Source organism: Lissotriton vulgaris, chromosome 4_1, assembly GCF_964263255.1.
Source record: "Lissotriton vulgaris chromosome 4_1, aLisVul1.2, whole genome shotgun sequence".
Lineage (NCBI taxonomy): Eukaryota > Metazoa > Chordata > Amphibia > Caudata > Salamandridae > Lissotriton > Lissotriton vulgaris.
In genome coordinates, this window is record NC_141691.1 from 478,713,503 (window position 1) to 478,739,715 (window position 26,213).

At 42.5% G+C, this 26,213-nt stretch overlaps 1 protein-coding gene across 1 annotated transcript; it reads left to right on the top strand.

The window, feature by feature from the left end:
- Positions 1-3,233: 3,233 nt before the first annotated feature.
- On the top strand, positions 3,234-8,447 carry LOC147718860 (uncharacterized). The gene is made up of 3 exons (XM_086967253.1): positions 3,234-4,164; positions 4,231-4,314; positions 8,209-8,447. Exons 1-3 carry the CDS (start codon positions 3,234-3,236, stop codon positions 8,445-8,447), a joined length of 1,254 nt encoding a protein of 417 aa, XP_086823379.1.
- The last annotated feature ends 17,766 nt before the right edge of the window (positions 8,448-26,213 follow it).

Below are 26,213 nucleotides of genomic sequence, written 5' to 3' on the forward strand. Positions count from 1 at the left end.
AGCTAAACAACACACACATTCAACTTGCAGAACGGATCTATTTAAAAAAACTACTAAACCGGAAAATACCAGAATGATAATAGTTTCTAAATTCTCAAATCTGAGCACCAATTTCAAAAGAATAATATAGAAACACTGGCCCTAGGAAGGGAATCTGATTTTAAATCACTGTTTTCACAACCGCCACTATTTGGCCACACCATGAACAAGAATATGGGGGAAATACTTAATCAAAAGATAGTGGAGGCGGCAGTGGCAAAAGGAACAAGACCATGCATGAATTGTAATAACTGCAATAACATAACACACCCCATGAAGGGATAAACATCAAACTGAGAGCATCTGCAACATGCGACACATCTAATGTAGTGTATCTACTAAAATACCCATGTGGCAAGGTCTATGTGGGCAAAACTGACCGCAAAATCAAGATACGAATTAACGAACACAAATCAAACATTAGAACAAAAAACATGAAATCTGTGATTGCAACACATTATAACATCTCACAACTAACATTTCTGGTTTTGGAAACAATAGAAAAGGTAGAAGGGAGAGACAACAATAAGCATTTACTGTGTCGTGAAAAGTTTGGGATCAGCAAATTGAACTCAAGCAAACCAAATGGTCTGAATGCCCAGTTTGAATATGCATGTTATCTTTAGGATTTGATCTTAGGACAGCTGTCCCTTATAGCTTCTGTTGCCTTGGTTTAGTCAATGGTGGTTCGAATAAACTATGGTTCATAAATGTAATACATTAGGTACTACACACTGCATTTCACCACAATGAGAAAAATATATATACACGCGACTAATTAAATAGACACAACTATACATCACAACAGTTGATAACCACTCAGTTGGCAGTTTTTACTGAACGTCACTTTATGTTCTCTTATGACGTTAAGAACATCACTTCGTCATCATAATGTTATCGGGCCCGATTCACAGAATGAACTTAAGACTCAATCCTAAACTTACTACTATTTTGGTATTAACAGAATGCACTTACTCATTTCGGTATTCACAGAATGCACTTACTTATTTCGGTATTCACAGAAGTCAGTAGTCCTAACTTTAGGACTCCTAAATGCCTTCTGTGAATACCAAAAGTCTTAAAATTAGGATTTTTCTCAGTTTAGGAGTCCTTTACTACTACTAAATTGAGAAAAATCCTAATTTTAAGACTTTCGGTATTCACAGAAGGCATTTAGGAGTCCTAAAGTTAGGACTACTAACTTCTGTGAATACCGAAACGAGTAAGTGCCTTCTGTGAATACCGAAATTAGTAAGTGCATTTTGTGAATACCAAAATAGTAGTAAGTTTAGGATTGAGTCTTAAGTTCATTCTGTGAATCTGGCCCATGGTGTTTTGTTTATCTTTCTTCCTCGTATGTGGAAGATGTTCATATCCTTGTAACACACACTTATTTTGCTAACACTCGCCGCATTTAGGTGCGCAGTCTGTTTTCCATATCTACGCAATTGTGACTCAAAGCGAACACATGACAAACATTCCAAACCAATCGCGGGTTAAATACATACGGATGCGGAAGTGCCGTTGTTCTTTGGCACTTGATACGACCAGGGATCACATCGTAGAAGTCGGTGAAAAGACACCAAGTAAGTTTTCATTTGCAATGCGGCTAGAATTCTTATCGAATTAATGCTTTTCACGGGATAAAAGGCATTAATATATTATTTGTTTATTCCTTAAGGAAAACAAGATGCAAACAAGAATGAACGCCGTGAGTTTGACACGCTTACTTGAATTAATGGGTCACACATGAATTATTATGAGGATCTATGGGGTGCACATAGATTTAAAACACTGAACAGATGCACAAACTTCACTTAACACAGCATATTTTATGACTATATTTACATGAGGCACAGTAACTCTATATGAATTTACCCACCACACTTATGGTTTATAAGGTCTATTAATACGTAATACAACAGATTGACAATATTGCATGTGGAAATATGTATATAATGTACAAACATATATGCTATGATTTTTTTGTAGTGATGCTCCCTGAAGAAGGGCTTTCAGCCCGAAATGCATAGGAGCCAAAAAAAAAGGCCATGTTAAAGAACTCAGGGCCAGATGTAGGTAATCTGAATTTACTGATTCTAAAATACAGAATTTTACCGAATCGGTATTTTAAAATCCGTAAATGGTATGCAGATAAAAAAAAATCGGTAAATAATACTGAATCAGTAAAATTCGGAATCGGACATTCGGTATTTACCGATTCGGTATTTACCAAACTGGTATTTACCGAATCGTTATTCCCCATTCATTCCTATGGGCCTTTTGGCCCATAGGAATGAATGGGAATTACCGATTCGGTAAATACCGAATCGGTAAATACCGAATCGGAAAGCAAACAAAAGTGAAACTTAAGTAGGCAGCCAATCAGGTGCTACCACCCTCCCCCTCCCTACCCGGAAGTGGCTACACAGGGAGCTGCAACTAATTAGAAGGTTCTGGAGAGGCAGTTGGAGCAGTCCCTGAGCAGCAGAAAGAGTTTTGTGCACTTTTAAAACTGAAAAATGGCAAGCAGCAAAGACAAAGAGCAGCCAGAGAGGAGGAGGAAACTGAAATTCAGCAGCATGGAGCTGCAGGTCCTTGTTGAGGAGGTGGTGAAGGTGCACCAAAAACTGTTTGGCAGGCAGTCCCTCACTGTGGCAGAATCTGCCAAAAGGAAACTCTGGCTGGACATACTTGACAAAGTGAATGCAGTTGGAGTGACCACCAGAGACACAGAGGACCTGAAAAAGAGATTCTACGACCTCAGGAGCCAAACAAAAAAAGAATTGGCTTAACACCACAAGCAGGCAACCAAAACTGGTGGAGACAAGAACCCAGCAACCCCCCTTACTGACCTGGAGGAGATGGTGGCCTCAACCATAGAATCTGACAGCGTCTGCAGACTGGGAGAAGTAGACAGCTCAGCCAGATCTGCAAGCAGAAAAGGTAAGACGCATGCACAGCATTCTCCCCATACCATCATCCTTACCTTTACCCTTTGTGGCCAAGTGAACCCCAGTCCAGTACTGCTAGCACTATACAGGAACAATGCATCATGGGACATGAAGTCAGGAAATGAAAGACCATGTCATACAGCACAGCAACCAGCAAGTTAGGGAAATTATTGCAGACAGAATAAAGCTAAAGTGAGAAATATTTAATTGTATTGACTGTGAGACAGTAGCGCTTAGCTAATGTACGCTTATATGTCCACAGGTATCACATCTCGCAGGCGTTCCCAGGAGACTGAAGGCACGGCACCAGAGAGGGATGAGAGTCAGGAGCCAGGTCCAAGTGCACAGCATGTATCACAGGACACAGGTGTACTAAGTAGCCATCCTCCTTCACAAGACACAGAAATTGCTCAAGAGTTGCAGGCATCCCCAAAAAGATCACAATCCCCTCTGTTGCTGTCATCCCCAGAAATGCCAGCATCACTGCATGAGACAACACCTGCATCACAACCAAGCAAGAGGCATGTTGTGACCCCACTATTAGAAATGGAGTCATCAGCAGGTGACATGAAGGGGGGATACACACACAACTTGCCTATGGATGGTATCTCTGCCACACTGCAGTCCAGTGCAGAGGTGGGCTATACTGGTGCAAGACGCCGCAGAGTCCAGGAAAGTAGTGCAGCTGCACGTGTGGAAGGTTCAAGTGTAATCCGAGGCCTGGAGGGGAGCATGGTAACAATCCAGAGAATGCAGGGAAAAGCCATCATGTCTTGCCAACGCCAATTGAGGAACCTGAACAACAACATGGGAGACATAGGAAAGGGCATCAGGGAAATAGTAGATGTCAATAAAGAGACGGCTGCAGGGATGCGTGAAATGTCACAATCGGTGCAGCTTCTGTGCACCAAACTAGACAACAAATTTGCATCAAGGTGCAAGGAAAGGCAGCGTGCCCATGAACAAAATAAAGCCATCCACCGGCTGGCCACAGCCACATCCCTGCTATGCAGGAGAAGCATAAACATGCAGGAGGGACTAACCCAAAACAGTAATGAGGTCACTAGGGGCATGGCCAGGATGACCAGTGCTCTTGAGGTGCTGTTAAATGCACAAACAGCACAAACTGCTGCTCTGGATGTGCCAGAGAGTGAAGAGAGCACAAGTAGGAGCAGCATGGCAAGCTCCCTTGTCGTAGAGACAAGGAGGAGCAGCAGGCGCCACGCTGAGGCTACAGCCCAAACCAAAGTGAGCACAGCGAGCACCAAACAACTGCCACTGGTAAGTGTGGACGCAAATGAGTATTTCAGTTCATGGGGAAGTGACCCAGGACTCACATCATCACATGTAAATAATTTGTGTTGCACATTTGTGCTTTAGAAACCTACGTAGTGACACAATTAAACTAAGTTGGGTGCATACTCCACCTGTCTGTGTCTCTTTACTTACTTAAAAAAGTTGCGCGTGATCTCTTCCCGTCTGTGTCTGTCATCAGTTGGTGTCGCAACTCCAGCTGTGTGCGGTTCAGGCACTGCTTGCTCGTCATCATGGTCCTCATAATCCGAGAGATCCACTTCGGTGTCCTTAACCGCAAGGTTGTGCAACATTGCACAGGCTGCAATCATCTTGCAGCAGGTGACCTGTGTGTACTGGCGGGCCCCTCCACTTTTATGTAGGCACCTAAACCTACTCTTCCACAAACCAAAGATGCGCTCCACAATGTTTCTGGTCGATTTGTGTGCCCTGTTGTATCTCCTCTGGCTGGGTGTTGAAGGGTTGAGTTAGGGTGTGAGGATGAAGGACCGGAGGGCATATGCACTGTCCCCTATTCGTAACAAGAAAAAAAACATTACTCACATGCACACAAACACATCCATCTGCAATATGTATCAAGGGAGTTTCACACAGTGTGTTACCTAGCAAGTATCCTTCGCCAAATTCCCCCGCTGTCAGGCGTGTGCGTAGATCCCACTGTTTTGGAAGATGTAAGAGTCGTGGGTACTCCCGGGAAATGTGTCTACTATGTCCGTGATGATGTATTTGGAATCACAGATCACCTGTACATTTATGGTGTGGGTGGACTTCCTGTTACTATAAATGTACTCTGTGGCAGCAGGTGGACATATAGGTATGTGGGTGCCATCAATACAGCCAATGATGTTGGGGAAATGCGCCATCTGATAAAAGTCTGTCTTGGTCCTGAGCAGTTCTGCATGCGTTGCAGGGAAGCTGATGTAGTGATGCATTCTCTGCAACATGGCGTCTAGGAATCTCTTAAAGAAACGGACAGACAGCTCTGGGACACCCCACCTACCGCAGCAACAAACACTCTGGTAACTCCCAGATGCACGCAGGTGTAGGCTGCACAGCACCTGCACATGATGTGGGATGGCGTGCGCCCTTGGGGTTGGGTGGTCCAACAGTGGGTGAAGGTCCCTGATAAGGTCCAGGATGGTTTGGGGGTGTAGCCTGTGCCTTTGTAGGATCTCTGGCTCAGTTAGCTGGAATAGCTTGATCCTCTGCCTGTACACCTGCTCCTCCCTTCTCCAGACCCTCTCTCCTTCTGCCTGTAGCCGTAGCTGCCTCGCAATCACATAAAATGCTGCCATTCTGGTGAAACTGTTGCATTTTGGGGCCTTTTTTATAGCCTGCACCTGGTTACCACCTGATTTCAATCCATGGTAAATACCGACTCTTAAATACCGAATTTCATCCAAATTCGGTATTTAAGAGGTTACCTAAATCTCAATAGGAATTTTTACCATTTCTTAATTTCCGAATTGGTAAATTTACTGAATCGGTAAATTTACCGATTTAGAAATTTTACTGATTCGGTACATTTTCTGAATCGGTAAATTTACCGATTCGGTGAGGTTTCCGAATCAGTAAATTTACCGATTCGGTAAATTTACCGATTTGGATGTTTTTGTGTCCCCTACATCTCAAAAGCCAAATACAAGTCGGTAAAGGCCGAAATTCGGTATTTTCGGCCTTTACCGATCGGTATTTGGTTACCTACATCTTGCCCATAACCTATAAAGAATGTTTTGATTCAAAATGAACTGAAAATATTTTCAAGGAAAAAAATATATTAAATCAATAAAGTACGTTTTGAAATGGGAAAAACAGATTGGAGTCCTATTTTCTTTGAGGAACGCAGGTGTGCCCATGGGGATGCATCTAATTTACGTTGGAAGCACAATATCAATGTTCAAAGTATAGTAATGGGTCATCCGCTTGTAGTATATGTGCCACATTCCATAGAATTGTTAATGACAAGGACAAAAACGCAGCACCTCACAAACAATAGGCATACAAAATAAACAAGTCATATTAGCTGCTGAAAATGTTACCCTAAAGCTTTGTACTACTCTGAACCCTGCTACATTGTTGGCTCTTCCACAAGAGGAAGGAGAAGATTGTGAAGAGCATGACTATCTGGATGTTACTGAACTATCTACCAAACCCAGACCTGACATTGTTGATGAACCACTACTCGAATCTGATTTGATCCTTTTTGTTGACGGTTCATGCTGAAGAGACAATAAGGGGTATTTGAAAGCAGCTTTTGCTGTATGTATCATTTTGGGAGTGGTCGAAGCTGCCTGCAGATGGGGTTCGAGTGACCATTTATACAGACAGCCAATACGGGTTTGGAGTGGTTCATGACTTCGTGCAATTATGGTCTCAGAGGGAATTTCTAACGTTATCAGGATCCCCTATACGTAACAGTGAATATGTACGTCATTTATTGGAAGCCTTACAGAAACCAAAAGCCAAAGCAGTAGCCACATGTACAGCCCATGGAAAGGAGAAGATTTTGTTACCAAGGGTAATAACTATGCTGATGAAGTAGCTCATTTTTGTGCACTCCACGTTTGTATTTTCAATGGAGGATATGTAGGGGAAAGTGCAGAAGAGGCTGAGCTTAACATGATATTGGCTGTGGCCGATACATGGGATGAGGTGAAGCGACTGCAGGATGAGGTCTCAGAGGAGGAGGCAGCGTCATGGGTTAGAGCAGGTTGTCAAAAGAGAGATGATGGCATTTGGGTATCAACAGATGAAAGGGCAGTGTTACCTAACTGTTTATTGAGCCCGATGGCAAGGCAAATTCACGGAGCAGTTCATCTTGGAAGAGATGCCATGGTGCGAGTGTTTAGGCAAACGTGGTTCAATCCCAGATTTCGGGTGCATGCTGAAGCAATTTCTCACAGGTGTGTTACATGTCAACAAATGAATGTGGGAAAGAAAACTGTGGTTGCAATTAGTCTCAGTGGACGGTCAGGAGATCCTTCCAATAGAATGCAGTTGGATGTCCAGATGAAATAGGTTGAAATATGTCATGGTGGTGGTCTGTATCTTTTCACATTGGATTGAGGCGTTTCCGACTAGGCGATGTGACAGTCTCACAGTGGCAAAACTACTCTTAAGGGAACTAATACCGCGGTTGGGAATTCCGACCTAGGTGGAGACAGATAGAGGAACACATTTCCATAACAAACTCATGAAATTGTTATGTGCAGCCTTAAAAATCAACCAAATATTACATTACAGCTATAGGCCAGAGGATTCTGGTCTTGTGGAACAAGTAAATGGCACAAAAAAATAGAGGGTGTCAAAGGTGTGTTCGTCAACTTCATTGAAATGGCCTGATGCGCTCCCTTTAGTTCTCATGAGCCTGTGTAGTACACCTGATAGGAGAACAGGGCTCTCTCCGCATGAGATATTGATGGGAAGAGCTATGCAACTGCCTATGGTGCCAGCTACAGCATTAATAAACATCCCAGATGATTTAGTTATGGATTATCGTAAAGGACTGGCTGATGTGGTTAATTCTGAGTCCCACCAGGTCGAGGCTGGGGCTGCATCTACCTCGAGTGGCCTGCTGCATGATTTAAGCCCTGGTGACTTGGTCATGGTCCAAAAGCACGTGAGGAAGAGCTGCCTTGATGTCCGTTGGCGAGGACCCTACCAGGTGCTTCTAGTCACAAGACCAGCGGTAAAGTGTGGAGGATTGCCAAATTAGATCCACGCTTCCCATGCTCGCCAAGTCCCAGAACCTGTGGATGAAACAACTCCTCTTGTTCCGAGAAGTGCAATTGAGAGTGCAGCAGAATCAGAAAGAACAAGCTCAATCATCAGAACTCTTGATGAAGCGGAATAATCAGCCGAGCAAAAAGAATAAATGAGACAACTTCTGAAGTGAACGCAGATTTAGAGATCGATGATATCGTAGAAGTGAACTTTGAAACAGAGCAGAGTGAACAGTCTGGGGCAGAAGGAACAGACAAGGAGGAAGAACGGAGAGTAGATGTGGCAACAGCAAAGTGGCCAGCAAAGAAAGAAAGGCTGAATCTAAGGCTTACATCTGAGAAAGAGCTTGCTGCGATTCCTGAAACGTCTGAATCCGATCAAAGTGAAACTAAAGAAAGACTGGATGGTCTGAGATGATCCTGAAGGTAGAGAGTTCCGTCTCGAAAATATGCATCTCCTGAATGGACATAACTGGCTGCAGGTGCAGAAACCGGGAGGCTCTGAGAGACTGGGGATAGGCACAGTGAGTCACGGAGGGAATAACCTGACAATTGATCTTCAGTTACTAGTCCCTGGAATCGATGTTTTCAGAATCCTGACTTTGACAGTTTTTGATCCACCAAGGCTAAGTGGGTTGCGCTTTTTGATCCTCAATCAAGTTCATTTCCCTACATTTGGTCGAAAGCCTACTGCACAAGAAATGGGAGAAATTTGTGCTGAAATATTGCAACTTGTTCTTACTATGCTTGGATCAAACATCATAAATGATGAAGAATGAACTATAAAATACTTTTATTAGCCTTAGAAAGAAGATAACCTAGCTCCGAGGGGAAGATTTAAAATTAGGGACTTTTCCATAGAGAAAAGAATTGAGCGTTAGGGCTGACTATATCTCTTCAATAGGTTTAGTATCATTGAACCGGACATTGCAAAACTAAACAAAGAACGGAAGTAAAAAGAACACTGTAAAAGAACTCAAAGAAGTAAAGGTCATGAACACAGAGACTTTGTTGATTTCAGTTATGTTTCAAGGCAATATAGTGATTCAAGGTGGAGTCCGAAAAATCAGGACCTAAACATAAATGCATAATTGGTGCCCTTATAGTTGTGGTGCTTATTGTCATAACTGTGGTGATTGTTACATCGTTGGTCGGATCTCCCGATGCTGAAAAGAATGAAATGACAACTACTCCAACTACAGCAAACATAGAAGAGGGTGTATCTGCCAAAGAAAGGGATATGATTAGGGAGACAAGTCGGATGCTACACTTAGATTTGTCAAAAGGAGATTTTACCCTGAATGCATATGCTTGTTTATTGGATGAGTATGTGGACACAATGGAAGCAAAAGATTGCTATGTGTGCATGCAATTATCTGCAACAGTAGAAGAGGGCATTCAATATCATCCCTTACCTTTGACCTATGGCATCACATGTAGTGTGTTGCTAAGCATGTTTTATAGTAAGGCCCACTTTGAATACTACTTCTCCAATTAGTATTCTCAGAAGTTCCAGTTCTAAAGTACATGAATAAGTATGAAAATTAAAAGTAGGTAGAGAGTATGTCCACATATTTCGTGGCCACCATTACATTAGATACTTCCTATGCTCACAGGTACAACTTAAACCTGCATGCTTACTGATGTTGAAAAGAAATTTGTGGATCAGATAGAAGATCGACCATGGCAGACCTTAATTAGACCAGACCCAAAGCATAACGTTCTCCCATGGACACAGGAAGAACCAGATCATATGGCAAAGAGAAGCTCTGGTCCCATAGCTTTAGATTTTCAGCAAAAGGGAATGGTATGCATTAGACACCTGTCAACGTATTATGACAAAATATTTATAGGTGAGAGTGAGTGTGAACATATTTTCTTAATTGAATAAGCTATAAGGAAAGCATTACTGGATAAATTTCCCATAGTCCCAAACGTATATTTGTGTGTGGAAAAAGTGCTTACGTTAAATTGCCCAAAAATTGGTATGGCACCTGCTACCTAGCAGTGGTATTTCCCAAAATCTTCCATGTAGATGATCTATGCCCCCTAGAGGGAAAAAGTGTCCTTAGAGTAAAACGCGGTGTAAGTGCTAGAGAAGTTGTTGGTGATATATTTGGAGCCATGATACCAAGTGCAGGGATAATTTTGAATGATGTGAAAATTTGAAAACTGGCAACGATAGTAGATAAACTCTCTGTGAATACAGCCCAAATGTTATTACTCATTGATGGGAAGATGGTCTCGATAAGGGTTATGGTTCTTCAAAATTGACTTGCTTTAGATGTTCTGTAAAATATTGACGGTTGAACAATGTTGCACGTATATTCCAGACAATAGTCAGGATATACGCATATATATCAGCAGTATTTCAGAGATACTTCAAGATTTACGTGACAAGGCTGTAGATGGCCTATGGGACCAAATTGGCAAGGGCTTTGGGAAGATTGGAAGTCGGTTTGGAAGCCTGGGACAAGGGATAGTGGGATACATCCTAAAACTCATCATAATAGCAGTCATTTGTATCAGTGTGCTATTGGGAGCCATTAAGGCCTACGAATGGCAAAAGGCATGTCATGCTGAAAACTCCTTAAAGAAATGAGAGCAGCAGTTAGAACGACTGCAGGACAGTCATTATCTGCATCTTAAGGGGTTTGAGACCTTCAGACACGGACGGCAAGCTACAACTTCTGTTTAGGCCGATCTCTTCTGCAAAGAAAAACCTGTAAGAAAAGTAAGATGTTGATGTTATGACACTAGTCATATGAGGGGGGAACTGCAATCTAAAGAATAGGGGTGCATTATACTCAGTCAGTAAGTCAGTCATTAAAACTTTATTTGAGTTATTACAACCATAAAAGTATACACTATACATTTATAAACTTTATAAAAACACGAGTTAAAATTTATAAAATTGCAATTCAGTCATTTCCCGGAGGATAACCCTGGCAACATTATTTCTAACAGTATCCTCCTGAGATGTTAAAAACACATGAGAAAACATATCTGATTAGACCTTCCAAACATAATACATACATTAGAGTACAGTCTCGATAACATATGCCTATAACTCTGTATTCTGGAGGAGCTCCCTAACTCGAATCATGTATTTCCCCAAGGCGCAGGCTATATCCAGGTTTCCCATCCCACCAGGAGCTCTGCAGCCTGCTTCCTATTCGTAATCCTGTAATTTTTGAATAACGGGCCTAAAATCTCCTTACGTATATCAAGGGTCCTCCTGCAGTCTAATAAAACATGAGTAATGTCACAGGTGGAGCCTAATGTACATGTGCAATTACCATTACTATTAATCATGAGGTTTTTAACCCTGGTATTTACATAACAGGGGTTTACACCCATTCTCAGTTTTAAAACCTCTCTTCTTAATTTCTGATTCGGCAACCTATCCAAGTACGGGTAAGGATGATCTTCTGAATTCCATACTCGGATCATATGGGACACTGATATTTTTTGCCGAAGGTACTCGTGATCACACATCCGCATTATACTCATGGTTTACACACACCGCATATGTTTTCAGTATCACAATGTATTATGTTTATTACCTGCATTTATTTTACACGTTAAACAAGAAATGTAATGTGTACTTACATAGAATTTTTATATATTAGAAGACACCATTATTTTTGTATAAACATGTTCAGAAAGACATTATATTCATATTAATGTAATCGTGTCTGTTAAAGTTGGCTGCAGTCTAGGCCCAATGTTAGAAACTGTTTATAGTTTCGCTCAGATACTGAAGAAATGAATAAATGTATATTTGTGTGTGCCAAAACAGAATGCTCTCATCCAATTGTAGGTATAAAGAATTTACCATAATTATTTTTAGTTTAAGGAGATAATTGGAATGCCTTTGAACAGTCTGAGAAGCGAAAGGGGAGGATATCTTCTGTGCCTGGCTTATCTACACTCCAAGGTCACAAAGAAGCGAGGAAGATTTAATTAAAGAAGTCATGGAAAATCACTGTAGTGCTGAGAAAAGTGGTATCATTTGTCAATTGATACATTTAGGAGGGGGTTGAATTTATCCTTTTTGTATTGTGCGCAGGGACAGAAAATCAGACTTCTAGATTTCGGAGGAGAAGGAGCATCTTAAGAGCGAGCTCCATAGCTTTAAGCTATTCAACCAATTTGACGTGAGTACTTCTAAGGCAGTCTACACGCGCTGACACCTTTGAGAAATGAGACAGGGAAACCAGCCAGAACCATCATGTATGAGAGTAGTGTAGGGAAAGAGATTTTATGCTTTCCTTCCTAATGAAAAAGGATTTGGATTCCGCCTCCATCTTGGGTTGTGTAATAATCTTGGAGTTTATTATGCTGTTTCTCCTATGCCGAATCAATTATATACAAAGATTTGGCTCTGTATTAATTTTTCTGTATCTATATTCATTGATACTTTGTTGTGTGTACATCTAGCTTTTATTTAAAATCCATAAACTAGAAGTCTGTGGTCTTTTAAGCATGACTATATGGTAAGTATAATTTTGAAGTGTTTCCCTTAACAATTTTCAGCAGGCAAATAAAAAACCATCAGTACTAAATTTGGGGAGTAAGGCAAGGGCCAAATTTGGCGTAACCACAGTACAAGACCAACAAGTAGAGGGGATGTCAGGGTCAATATTATGTAATTTAGCTGGGGTGATCAGACGTCTATTATAAATTTAAAACAAAGTTTGAGTTGTGTTGGCTGCTCTAGAAGACCTCCTTATTTTAGTCCAGATTTTATTCCATATTGGAATAGGAAAAGATTCTCCCAAATCCGATTCCCATCTACATTCTTCTTCTAATTTCTTACGAGTAATGGGAATATCCATTACATTTTTATAGATTTGAGACGCGGAAGGAGAGTTACACAAATTTGATCTTATAGTAAGAGATGAAGAAGTAGGTGTGGAGTTAGAGGATATAACATTATAAGAGGCTTGAGCTGCCGCAGTTAAAGACATTTATTTTTACTGACATGAAGAGGGAAGATAAAAGCGGGATTGGGTTATTGAAAAGGGAATACAAATACCATCTTGAAAAAGCTGATGAGTTCATTTAAGGCCATAAGCTAACCAATCTTTCCAGAAAATAAATTTGTTGTTAAGTTTGATATGTTTATTATCTCAAATCAGTGACTTTAAAAACTGTGTACGGTCATCTTGAGCAGATGAGAAGAGAGGTTGGAAGACTTTACAAGCATTTTTAAGGATAGGAAGAGACAGCGATAAGGGAATATGAAAAAGGGAAATATATTCTTCAGAGGGAAATGGATGAAAAAAGGACTTTTCAACCTCTACCCACAAAGGGTAAAGTGTAGAGTGTTTCCCATTATTAGACAATAGAAAAGAAGACTGTTTAAGAGGAAATGCAGTGTGATAGGAGTGAAAATCCATAAAATTTACTCCTCCTATGTGTTTAGGTTTTTTAAGTTTACAAAGAAACATTCTAGCGTTTTAATTATGCCATAAAAACTTTGAGAGAATACTATACAACTTCTTGTAAAAAGACTTGGGAATATTAATCAGAATATTGGATAAATAGAACAATATTACAGGAACTAGCATCCTTTTTATAGTATCTAGTCCACCCCACCATGGTAAGTATAAGGGGTGCCATCGCGACGTAGATGCAGTTAATGTTGATTGTAATTCCTTTAGATTTGAAGCAACAGTGTTTTTAATAGACGCATTGAACCACAGCCCAAGAATTTTAATTTTATTTGGATTCCAGTGAAAAGAGGAAGACAAAAAAACAGCATGGAAACAGAGTTTTTGTCCAGTGAGCTATGGCGGACCACTAGTTCTGCACCTCACGCCAGTTCCAATTAGTGAATTAGCTGCCCAGCCAACCCCAACGTCAGCCGTTGCGTGACGCCACTGTGCTCCACATCAAAGAATTACTTTTTTTGTCCAATGGGGGTGCGCAGCTCATAAAGTCCAATAGTCAAATATTGATGTAAAAATAATTTCTTTATTCCAAATTTGTAAAAATCATCAAACTAAGACACTCCAGCCAACACGTTTCATTCCCATGCTAGGAAATTCATCAGGGCTGAAAAGAGTGACACACAACACAAATATTACATTCAAATAATGAGACACAGGACTAAATAAAAACACATATCAATACATTACAAAAGTACACACATAAATAAACATAACAGAAATATATAAACTCCTATTCATGACCAGTCAGGACTCAGACAAACACAAGAGAATAAACATGTTGAATACATATAAAATACAAAATGTGTTTAATATTCAAAACAACCTGGAAACAGGATAGGACATTGTCCATGGTGCAAGACGCTTCAACTCTAATTAATGATAACAAGTGTCATAATCAACCCCATAGTTTAAACACAGACTCAGTGTGGTTTGTTTGATCTATTTGATAAAAGAATGGACACTTGTAACTACTTAACCTTTGGTTAAGATGGAACACCCTCATAAACGCAGTGTCTAGTGTGCGGTATATATCTTTCATCCGCCCCACACTCGCGTTAAGGCATTTTATTATTGGATGCTCCAAAGACGTGCTATATGCCAGCCTCATCCAGAGGCAACCTCTGGCTAAAGTAGTAGTGTCCAGAGATAAAAATCTTAATTCAAAAAGAGGCACCCCTGAGGAAATTGTAAAAAACAATAAACTTCACCAGTGACAGAGTTTAATGAAGAAGGTGAGGTTATATGTTATTAAAAATTGGTCGGTATCAATTGAGGTCAAGTTATTGGATCTCGTGATACCTTAGGTTAAACACAGTCAACATGTTTCTGCTCCATATTGCCCAGCTGGGTCTACGGAGCCTTCGTCAGGACAAAACAATACATACAACAGTACTTTTACTTACACAACTTGTGTAGTAATTCAAAGAAATAATTGTTATTTCAGTTATTAGCTTTTACAGGATTTCTGGGGGAAAAGCAGAAGAAATATACATTTGCATAATAGGGATGCACATATAGCACTTTCAAAGTATCTCATATTGAGAGAATTATCGCTAGCGCAAATTATGCCCAAAAAATAATGAATCATCATGAGGACAGCTAAGTATAAAGCTACACTGGAAAAACCTTTGTAAATGTTATTTTATTGTGGCAATTGTATAGGCAGTAAAACAGGAGTGGGAATATTATATTAGGAATCAAAATTTTTAGTCCCTGTTAGATGTTATTCTCAGGGCTTTAGTAACATTATGCAGCCTAAATGGTACCGTGGTAATAGGAGGCATAAATGCATTAATATCTCAAGAAAAATACCCTGTCTGACTGTGGGTTCAGTACGGGCGTCAGCATGGGAGCGCGTTGAGAAATGCTTATGAAAATGTGCCGAGTAAACGCGACCAGCGTTATCAGGAAAGCGCATTAGAGGATGTTTGTGAAAAAGATACTGAGTCGGCAATGAAACACAACCAGCCGGTATGAAGCGGCTCTTACCTCAAATCGGCAAAACTGATACTTCAACGGGTGGCACTCGGACTCACTGGTCCTAAGCTGGTGGAAGCGAGAGATTAGGAATGTGAACTCACGGTCTTACCATGTCTGTAGGACGTTGTATATTGCGTTTACACGCCCTCCTTACCAACACATGCGGAGCTACCGCGTCTTGCGCTGCGTCTGCCCCCGGATACCGGGAGCTCACTTCCTAGTGGTTTTTTAAGTAACACAGAGAGTGGAACTAGAGAGAGGACTGCGTGTAGTAACCAGTGCTGAGAGGTTATCGTCTTCTCTGTAGCAAAAGACTTACTATTGGGACATTTATGTAATCGTCGATCTTGTGGACAATGATCTCTTAACCTAGTGGGGTTAAAAATCTGAATTTAGAAAGAAAAATAAAAAGGGGTAAAAATAAAAATAAAGTGTTTTCTCTCCGATGTCTGAAGAGTCTCATGTCGTGATTTCTGTGTTTTAATAAAAACCAACCATTTGTTTGGTCAGACATTGATGTTGGAGATACTATTCAAGGTGTATTAGAAAATAATTTGTATGTTAGGTCCTACATGTCTGAGTGTGCTTGATACAGCAACTGGGGAACTGAATGGACTGCCTATCCTCCTCCCTACCTGTTGATTATTTACTTTATCTATTTGATATGCACAGATGTATGGACAAAAATGATCAAGAATCCAGTATGGGCAATGCTAGACAGAAGGAAATGAGGGAGGTAAAACAACATTTCTGACCAATGAAAGAATGACAACTTGAATGTACCCTCTCACAATGGCATATGTTAGCGTTGCGCACTATCAAGTAGGGTGGATTCTCCCAATGTCAATGTGCGTCCTTATGTATGCCTAGAGGGTTAAATATAAAATTTAAAGACAAGGCAAGGCAGGTGCATATCCTACCCCGTCATGGTGTCTATAACGGTTAAATGAATGTAGGGAATAAGAGAAAAAAAGGTAACGTATAGAAAACAGAGCCAACCCTGGCATCCTGCGTCAATTCAGTAATTGATAAATCAAGTTACATATAGGACAAAAGAAATGGTTTGTCCATGTGATCAAAGTCCACAAATGATAACAAGCGAAAAAGAATCTCTACTTAAAGACCCAAGCTGTCATAAGGGCATGAATTATCCAATGAAACATCAGTGGTGCAGTGATACCCAATCATCTTGCTTTGCACCCGTGCTTGTTGTATGAGCCTGAATTCAAGTGTAAATGTGATTCATAATGATAGTTAGTAAAGACCCGTGCTGACATAAAGGCATTACATGCACCACACAAACCCCCAAAGAAAGAAGCATAGGGGAAGCATATATACAGTACCCCAAACGTCTTTTCACTAGCCCAAAATCAAAATGAAATACATATAATACAATGTACCTTTATATGGAAACAAAGTTTGATTAATGGAAGGATTTCGCATTTATCAGAATTATTTTATAATCAGAGACAAGATCACAATCATTCACCTCTGACAGAAACGCTGGCAAGGAAGTTTGTAGGTTTACATAAATAATAAGAAGCCATCTGCATATACTGAAAGTTTTAAATGATTGACACTATACGGGAATCCCTTAATATCTTTATTCAGTATCATTTTTATTCAAAAAGATACCAGGGCAAGGATAAATACTAGCAGAGATAACAGGCAACCTTGCCAAACTTCTCTGTGGAGGAGAAATGAATGAGATACAAGTCCATTAGCTAGAATAAAAGATCTGGGAGAGGAATATAATAGAGAGACATAATTAATACATTTTGGTCCAAAACCAAACCAAGCAAGCGTTGAGAAAATAAAGGGCCAACTGACTCTATCAGACGCTTTTTCCGCTTTCAGTAAAATTGCTGCTAACGATTTTTTATATGATTTCGATTTACTTAAAACATTGAAAAACAATCGAGTCTTATCAGACAAATGCTATCCCTTAATGAAACCACATTGTTCTTTCCCAATCAAGTGGGGTAATTAAACAATCAAGACGAAGGGCAAGTATTTTTGCAAATATTTTATAAACTAAATTAATTAAACAGATGGGTCTATAGTTTTTTTTAGGGAGTAGACAAATTAAAGCTTCCTGAAAAGATCCCCCTGATTCCTGAGATGAGATGAAATATAAAAATATTTGACGTAATTTGGGAAGAAGGATCTTGGAAAAGTGTGAGAAGAATTTGAGGGTGAAACTATCAGACCCAAGATCTTTCCCTTATTTTATAGTTCGAATAGCAGTGTGAATGTCAGTAATTTGAATATCGTCCTCTAAGGAAGAGAAATCCACTTCAATAGAAGAAGGAGGAGCAATAGAGGATAAATAATGAGCAATATCATTCTGTTGAGGAGGAGCTTCAGGAGTATAGAGATTTTGGTAAAAAATGTGTACATTCCAAAAGAATATCTTCTGTTAGAAATGGGATCTCTGGTTAGCTAAGGCTTGCACCAAAGCCAGACAGAGACCACCATTCTAGTCTGGGCAAGGGAGTTACACGCCAAAGATAACCCCTGCTCACCCCCTTAGTAGCGCGGCACGAGCAGTCAGGCTTATCCCGGAGGCAATGTGTAAATCATTTGCGCAACACACACACACAGCAGCAACACACTGGGTACACTACAAAAGGAACTCCACACAAGGTTCTATATAAAAAATAGCCTTTGTATTGTCATAAACACATTAGAAACATAATCACACATTTACACTGTGCCAACTGGCACAGGCAACATTCACAGTTGGGTATTTTGTTTTTCCTGAAAAAGAAAGCTTCTGTTAAGGAATTTGGCTAATTTATTTAATATGAAACATTTGTATTTGATAATGCAATGTGTGTATTTTCAAAAATAGGCAAGTTGATTAATGTTGGATACAAAATTAATGCATATCCAAATCTATATTTCAATATGTATATGAGTGACAATTCATTCTGTTCATTCTGATTTTGGGAGAAGTATTACTGATCTTGGTGCCTCAGCAGCAATGGTACCTGATCCATGAACTGTGTGGTTTCTTTTCATCACTTATATCAATAACACAAATTTTGTAGTGTTTCTTCTGCCTTTTTAAGACATGAACATGTACGATTGGTGCAATTCTCAGAATTTTCAGATCAGTTCCTTGATATGGACACGATCAAGTACAAATCAGATTTTACTATCCATGCCAGTCAATCTGTCTCAGGTATGCCAATCCCCTCAAGCATAATCTTTTTTTTCAGTTCCTTAAGACTCATTTCTACTGACAAGTGTATCATGCTCATCAGCATGATTACACCTTCTGGTTCCACTGATGACCTTATAATAGGGTCAGTCTGGAAACCCGTTATTAATGCTTCTGTTACATTTTTGACTCATATCAATTATTCCTCATTTGCTTTGGGCATCTTTGCTGAGCAGTATAGGCATGCTATTGTCCTTCTGTTGCTTACAAAAAGCGTTATTGAATCCAGCTAACCCTAAAAACGTCTGTGCAGCCTTATTTCTCCCTTTCACCGCTAACCTCATTCAGTAAATCGTCTATCTGAGCCTTCTTCTATAGCACTTATGTCCTACAAGACCACATAGAAAATGTTCACCCATGGCTGCTCTACTGAGCTTGTAGTAACTTCTGCATTGGATGATCTTTGTGTGATGGTGGACAAAGGCAACAGGGGTGACTCCTTCTTCTGGACTTTTCAGTGACCTTCGATGTTATAGACATTGCCCTCTTGCAGCAACTCCTCAGTTGCTTTGGCCTGGGTGACTCCTCTCTTGGATGGATTTCCTCCTTTTATAAAACAAATTTCATTTCATTCAAATTGAGCACTTTTGCTATTCTGCTAAACTGTGTTGAGAGGTTTCCCAAGGTGTAATCATATCCCACCTAGTCTTTAATATTTATATTAGACCCCTTGCCTCTCTTTTATAGTAGTTCAACCTCTTTTCCTACATCCATGCAGATAGCATGCAGATTATCTACATCCTTTCCCATCAATCGAATGAATACCCCTCTGATCGGTCGTTAGCTCATTTAACCACCCATCATTGGATGAAGCAAATTTCTGAAACTCAACGCTAGTAAGACCGGAATTCTCTGATTTGGAATAATGTTAATAGATGGGATTTTTCCCTCTGGCCAGAAGAGCTGGGCAATTCTCCTCCTGTTTGCTGGTCCACAATTTGGATTCTATTCTGAGCAGTAAACTTTCTGTTAAACACCAGATCACTGCTACCACCATATCTTGTTTTTTCCAACTCAAGCAGTTCAATAGAACTTCCCTTTTCTTGCCTTCCTGCACAAAGATATGGTTACTCATTCTTTTGCTCAAGATATGTGGGTCTTTTGGAACTCAGTTAATTTAGCAATTCCATAAAAAAGTCTTATCCGACTCCATAAAATTCAAAGTGTCATAGTGAGGCTGATTTTCAATTTTAGAAAATCTAATCAAGTTTCCTCCTCCCATGCCCAACATCACTGAGTTCCAATCTAGCATCACAATCACTTTACAACTGGTAGTCTGATGCATTAAAAATTCAATAGTGCAGCGCCCACCTGAGAATATAAGGAAATATGTACGGTAACTGCAGTCTTCTTCTAACTTCCATTTGTGACTCCTATATTGAATCCATACAGCTGGGGGGAGGATAGATTCTTTCGAATTCTTGAGTCCTCCTTGTGGAATGCTGTACCTTTACACATCTGCGTGGAAACTAACCTGCTGGAATTATGTAAACTTCCTAAACCTGACCTACCCCCACCTTAGCGGAGGAGCCACCACTGGTAGTTGGGTCTGGGTCTGCTATGTCTGTATCAGATGATCTTGTAATCCTCATATCACCAAGAGGTTTTAACTTGTTAATTTTTGGGATCAGGAAATTAAATATATCTAAGCCCAGGTTTACAAAGGTTTTGTGCTGGGATTGGAACACTTTTTTGCTGAACCCCAGTGAAAAATCCTTTTTGGGATTTACAAAGCCATGCAAATGTTGATTTGTGTGGCCTACTAAAAAAAAATTGGTGCAACTTACTTCCCAACGTGTCGGTGTTTCATGGGTGGTGCCTGGGCGTTATTGTGCATCTGCCCATGGATTTTGAAGCAAGCCGATATTTACATAGGCCGAGATTTAGACAGATTTTGATCCTGGGCTGCATCCCTTTTTCGATGCAGCCCCAACACAAAATCCTTTTTGGTATTTGCAAAGTTACACAAATGTCAGTTTATGTGGCTTTGTACGGAAAAGTTATATTGCATCAGACAGGCATTCCGTGGGTGGTTTATGGACTTTACCATGCATCCACTCTTGGATTGTGACACAAACCCATATTTACAATGTGACATGGGTTTGCGTCAAAATGGAATGCCTGCCTCTGGCTGTTGTACCAAGGAAAAATCTTTATTTGAGGAGTTTTGAAAAATAATAAAAACGAATGACCCCCACACTGGTTTTTAGGTCTCGCCTACACAGCGCGCATGCGCTGCATAGGAGGACCTTTAGCCGTCGCTCTGCTCATTTCCAAGCACACACTCGTGCTAGTGGCAGCATCCACCTTGCGGGAGCGAGCAGGGGCGCGCCACAAGCACGAGTGCAGCGCTTGAAAAGGAGCAGACTGCGCGCGCACACACGCACCATCCCCGGGCTGTTTAGGTTGAGGCTCGATTTTTTCCCCCTGCTCTCTGTATACCTCGCTCAGCTTTTTTTCTGCGCACACACTCTTCACCCCATCTCATCAGCATGTTGCCCAGCAAGCCGTAATAATATCACTGGTGCCCCTAATGCGTGAGCTTTTTTGCAGTTTTTAGCCTCTTTAACAGCCTGATCAGCTATGTCAGCGGCACCTCAGTTTTGTCTCACCTCATCTAATGGTTGCTCAGTGTTTAGCTGTACCTCATTATAGCTTGTAGCTGAACACCCAGCTCCCCCACTTAATTCTCCAGCAACACTGCAGAAGGTTAGCAGAGAGGCAGCAGCCAAAGTGAACCACTAGTTCTCATAGAAGTGCGTGTTAGTAGGAGGCACAGGCGTACGACTGCTTATGACAGGTAGTGTTCAACTGAATGGAGAGATGGTCATTGTTCACTTCTCTCCTCAATTCTTTTTGTCTTTCTCTATGCCTCCCTTTCTCTGCTGTTCAAATCTCTTGTGTACTCTACTTTTCTTAACTATACTTCCCTTTCTCCGCCCTTCATATTTCAGAACCATACTCCTGACTTTCTCTACCTCTTTCACCTTTCTATGCCCTTTGTTTCTCTCTTAGGCGCTGCTGTGTTCCTCTACATCTTTAATCCATTCTCTTCCAATCCCGCCTCCACCCTGTCTTTTTCAGCATCTCCCTGAAACTGGCCTTTGCTTCTCTCATCACTCTGTTGTCTTCCTCAGTGATTTGCTTTTTATGGTCTACACGTCTGTTCTTCATCCTATTATCTTTCTCTGCACTTTCTTCCATTTCTCCAAATTTTGCTCTCAACTCCATCCTATTGATTCTTTCTCTCTTTGAGATCGAGTGAAACACAGTGCGCTTTGTGTCTGAGTGATGAAGGTGCCTTAATCAGACATGTTACATGCAATCTCATTTCAGCTCTTCATGAGCCTAGTAGCATTGGGCGCATAAAAGGGAATGTTGACAAATGTTTGGGGATTATGATTATTCGTGAATGTAAAAGACAGTTTCAGTCCAGCATTTTAAATCAATTGTTTTTCCGTACATTTCATTTTTAGATTTTTTCTGTACTCTTGGATGCTTTGTGCATGAAGGCATTACAACTAAAATGGTTGTCCTTAAATACTACAAGCACCTGCATGTGAATTATTTAACAAATGTAAAGCAAAAAGACTGTTCTTCGACTGTGGTCTCTGCGTGGTTTGTTGTAGCCATGGATGACTCCATGGCTGTTCCACACTTCCACCTTTCACCTTTTATACATATCATTGATTCATTGGTTGTTTTACTGATCACAGGCCTTTCCCCTCACAGCCTCTTCGGGGCACATTAACCTAGCAGTAGACAGATTCAGGGAACGCAGTGTAGTAGTCGATACAGCAGGTGTAGAAAGCCAGTCGAATAAGTTGCACAGTGTTAAGCCTAATCTTCTTTGTTCTATATGGCTTGCTCAGCTTGGCATGTTAAAGTTTTATGTGTCATTTTATGTGGGGTGAGTGAGAGTAAGGCATTTCAAGCCAGTTCCTCATATACTGTGTACTATATCACTTACCGGAAACCTACATTAAAGAAAAAAAATGGTATAGTATTGTAGTCATGCTATCTCTGTGCATCAAGAAGCATCTTATGTACTCTGTATATTTGACCTTATTTCTTTTTCTTTTTTTAAAAACTTTTTTGTGAATATGTTCTTATATGTTGTATTTTTTGTTAATGTTTGAAACTATGATTATGTTATGTTTTGTTCTTTTGCCTTTTTCCCTCTTTTTCTTCTTTCTTTTCTACATCTTTTAAATCCTTCTTTACTGGTTTTCTCTTTCCCATTGCATTTTTTCATTAAGATAACATGCTCTTTTTGGACTGATATGATAGCTTTTCAATGTTTTTGTACTTTTGAGAACAAACATTTTAATAAAGAAATGGGATATAAAAAAATAGGTATTTTTTTGAATGACAAGGGTGATGAGTTAGTTTTGCGCAGGTGTGAAAAGAAAGAGTGAAACACCGAAGGAAACTCAGGACGCCCCATCAGTGTTTGCACCATCATTCTCAAGCCAGTTAAAAAGGCAGAAATATGCTGTCAGCATAAATAGTACTAGAGATGATTGTTCACTGGCGAGTGAGGAACAGTGTTGCAATTCAGCATCAGCTTTTGGGTGGTGTGGCTGGTCCCAGGTGCCACTCCTCCTTCGAAACAGCGACATTCCCAGAAAGCTGGAAACACGCCGAAATCAACGCCCTCCTCAAGAAGCCCAAGGCGGACCCCAAGGACCTCAAGTACTTCTGGCCCATCTCCCTGCTCCCGTTTCCGGCGAAGGTCATCGAGAAAATCGTCAACATGCAACTGGCCCGCCACCTGGAAGACAACAACATCTTAGACCTGTCCCAGTCCGGTTTCAGACAAAACCACAGCACAGAGACAGCCCTCATCGCCGCCACAGACGACATCAGGCGCCAACTGGACAACAGCGAAACATCAGCCCTCATCCTCCTGGACCTGCCAGCCACCTTCGACATGGTCTGCCATCGCACTCTAAAGACACGCCTCCTAGATGCCGGAATCCAAGAGAAGGCCCTTGACTACTGGACCACGTCCTTCCTCTCAGGCAGAACCCAGAGCGTCCGCCTCCCGCCCTTCCGATCCGAGGCCACCAAGATCAACTGCGGCGTCCCCCAGGGCTCATCCCTCAATCAATCAATCAATCAATCAGTGACACTTATAAAGCGCGCTACATACCCGTGGGGTCTCAAGGCGCTGGGGGGGGGGAGCCGCTACTGCTCGAACAGCCAGGTCTTCAGCTTCTTCCTGAAGGTGAGGTGGTCTTGGGTCAGGCGCAGGTCGGTCGGGAGGGAGTTCCAGGTCTTGGCGGCCAGGTGGGAGAAGGACCTTCCTCCTGTAGTCGCTCTTCGGATGCGGGGGACGGCGGCGAGGGCGTGGTTGGCTGATCGGAGGTGGCGTTTGGGAGCGTAGAAGTTGACTCGGCTGTTGAGGTAGCTCGGGCCTTGGTCGTGTAGGGCTTTGTGTGCGTGGGTGAGGAGGCGGAAGGTGATTCTTTTGTTGACGGGGAGCCAGTGAAGGTCTCGCAGATGTCCGGAGATGTGGCTGGTTCGTGGGATGTCGAGGATGAGTCTGGCTGAGGCGTTCTGGATCCGCTGGAGTCTCTTCTGGAGCTTGGCGGTGGTCCCGGCGTAGAGGGCGTTGCCGTAGTCCAGTCGGCTGGTGACGAGGGCCTGGGTGACGGTCTTCCTGGTCTCGGTGGGGATCCACCAGAAGATCTTCCGTAGCATGCGTAGGATGTTGAAGCATGCCGAGGAGACGTTGTTGACTTGCCTGGTCATGGAGAGGGAGGAGTCCAGGATGAAGCCCAGGTTGCGTGCATGGTCTGTCGGTTTGGGTGCGGTGCCCAGGGCGGGAGGCCACCAGGAGTCGTCCCAGGCGGAGGGAGAGGAGCCCAGGATGAGGACCTCCGTCTTGTCCGAGTTCAGTTTCAGGCGGCTGGTCGTCATCCACTCGGCTACCTCTTTCATCCCTTCGTGCAGGTTGGCTCTGGCGGCGGCGGGGTCGTTGGTCAGGGAGAGGATCAGCTGGGTGTCGTCGGCGTAGGAGATTATGCTGAGGTTGTGTTTGCGTACGATGGCCGCGAGGGGGCTCATGTAGACGTTGAAGAGGGTGGGGCTCAGAGATGATCCTTGGGGGACGCCGCAGATGACTTCGGTGGCCTCTGACTTGTACGGTGGTAGGCGGACTCTCTGTGTTCTCCCGTCGAGGAAGGAGGTGATCCACTCCAGCGCCTTGTCCTGGATTCCGACGTTGCTGAGGCGCCGTACTAGGGTGCGGTGGCAGACCGTGTCGAATGCCGCGGAGAGGTCTAGGAGGATGAGGGCCGCTGTTTCTCCATTGTCCATCAGGGCTCGGATGTCGTCGGTGGCGGCGATGAGGGCGGTCTCGGTGCTGTGGTTGGCTCGGAAGCCGGACTGTGAGGGGTCGAGGGATCCGTTCGTCTCGAGGAAAGCGGCCAACTGCTTGTTGACGGTCTTCTCGATGACTTTGGCTGGAAACGGGAGGAGCGAGATGGGGCGGTAATTCTTGAGGTCGGTGGGGTCCGCTGTTGGTTTCTTGAGTAGGGCGCTGAGTTCGGCGTGTTTCCAGCTCTCGGGGAAGATGGTGGTGTCGAGGGATGTGTTGATGATGTCTCGCAGGTGGGGTGCGATGACAGCGTCGGCTTTGTTGAAGACGTGGTGAGGGCAGGGGTCGGTCGGTGATCCGGAGTCAGCCCGACGCTGTTCAACATCTACATGGCCCCCTCGCACAAGTGGCCCACCAACACGACCTCAATATCATCTCCTACGCTGACAACACCCAGCTCATCCTCTCCCTCACCAAGGACCTGCACACCACCAAAACCAACCTCCACTAGGGAATGAAGGCCATCGCCGACTGGATGAGGAACAGCCATCGGAAGCTGAACTCGGACAAGACGGAGGTACTCATCCTCGGACCCACCCCCTCAGCCTGGGACGACTCCTGGTGGCCGACCACACTGGGAACAGCACTGACACCCACCGACCATGCACGCAACCTAGGATTTATCCTCAACTCCTCCCTCTCCATGTCTAAACAGGTCAACGCCGTCTCCTCCTCCTGCAACAACACCCTCCGCATGCTCCGCAGGATCTACAAGTAGATCCCGACTGAAACAAGAAGAACGGTGACACAGGCCCTCGTCAGCGCAGACTAGACTACGGCAACGCACTCTACGTAGGAATCCCTGCCAAACACCTACGACGACTACAACGCATCCAAAACGCCTTTGCCCGACTGATCGCCAATGTCCCCGCCGCAGCCACATCACCCCCCACCTGAGAGACCTACACTGGCTCCCCGTCGACAAGAGGATCACCTTCAAGCTCCTCACCCACGCACACAAAGCACTCCACAACGCCGGACCAGCCTACCTGAACAGTAGACTCAGCTTCTACACCCCCACCCGCCAGCTTCACTCCGCCAGCCTCGCCTTCGCAGCTGTTCCCTGCATCCAACGAACAACCTCCGGCAGCAGATCCTTCTCCTACCTCGCCGCCAAGACCTGGAACACCCTCC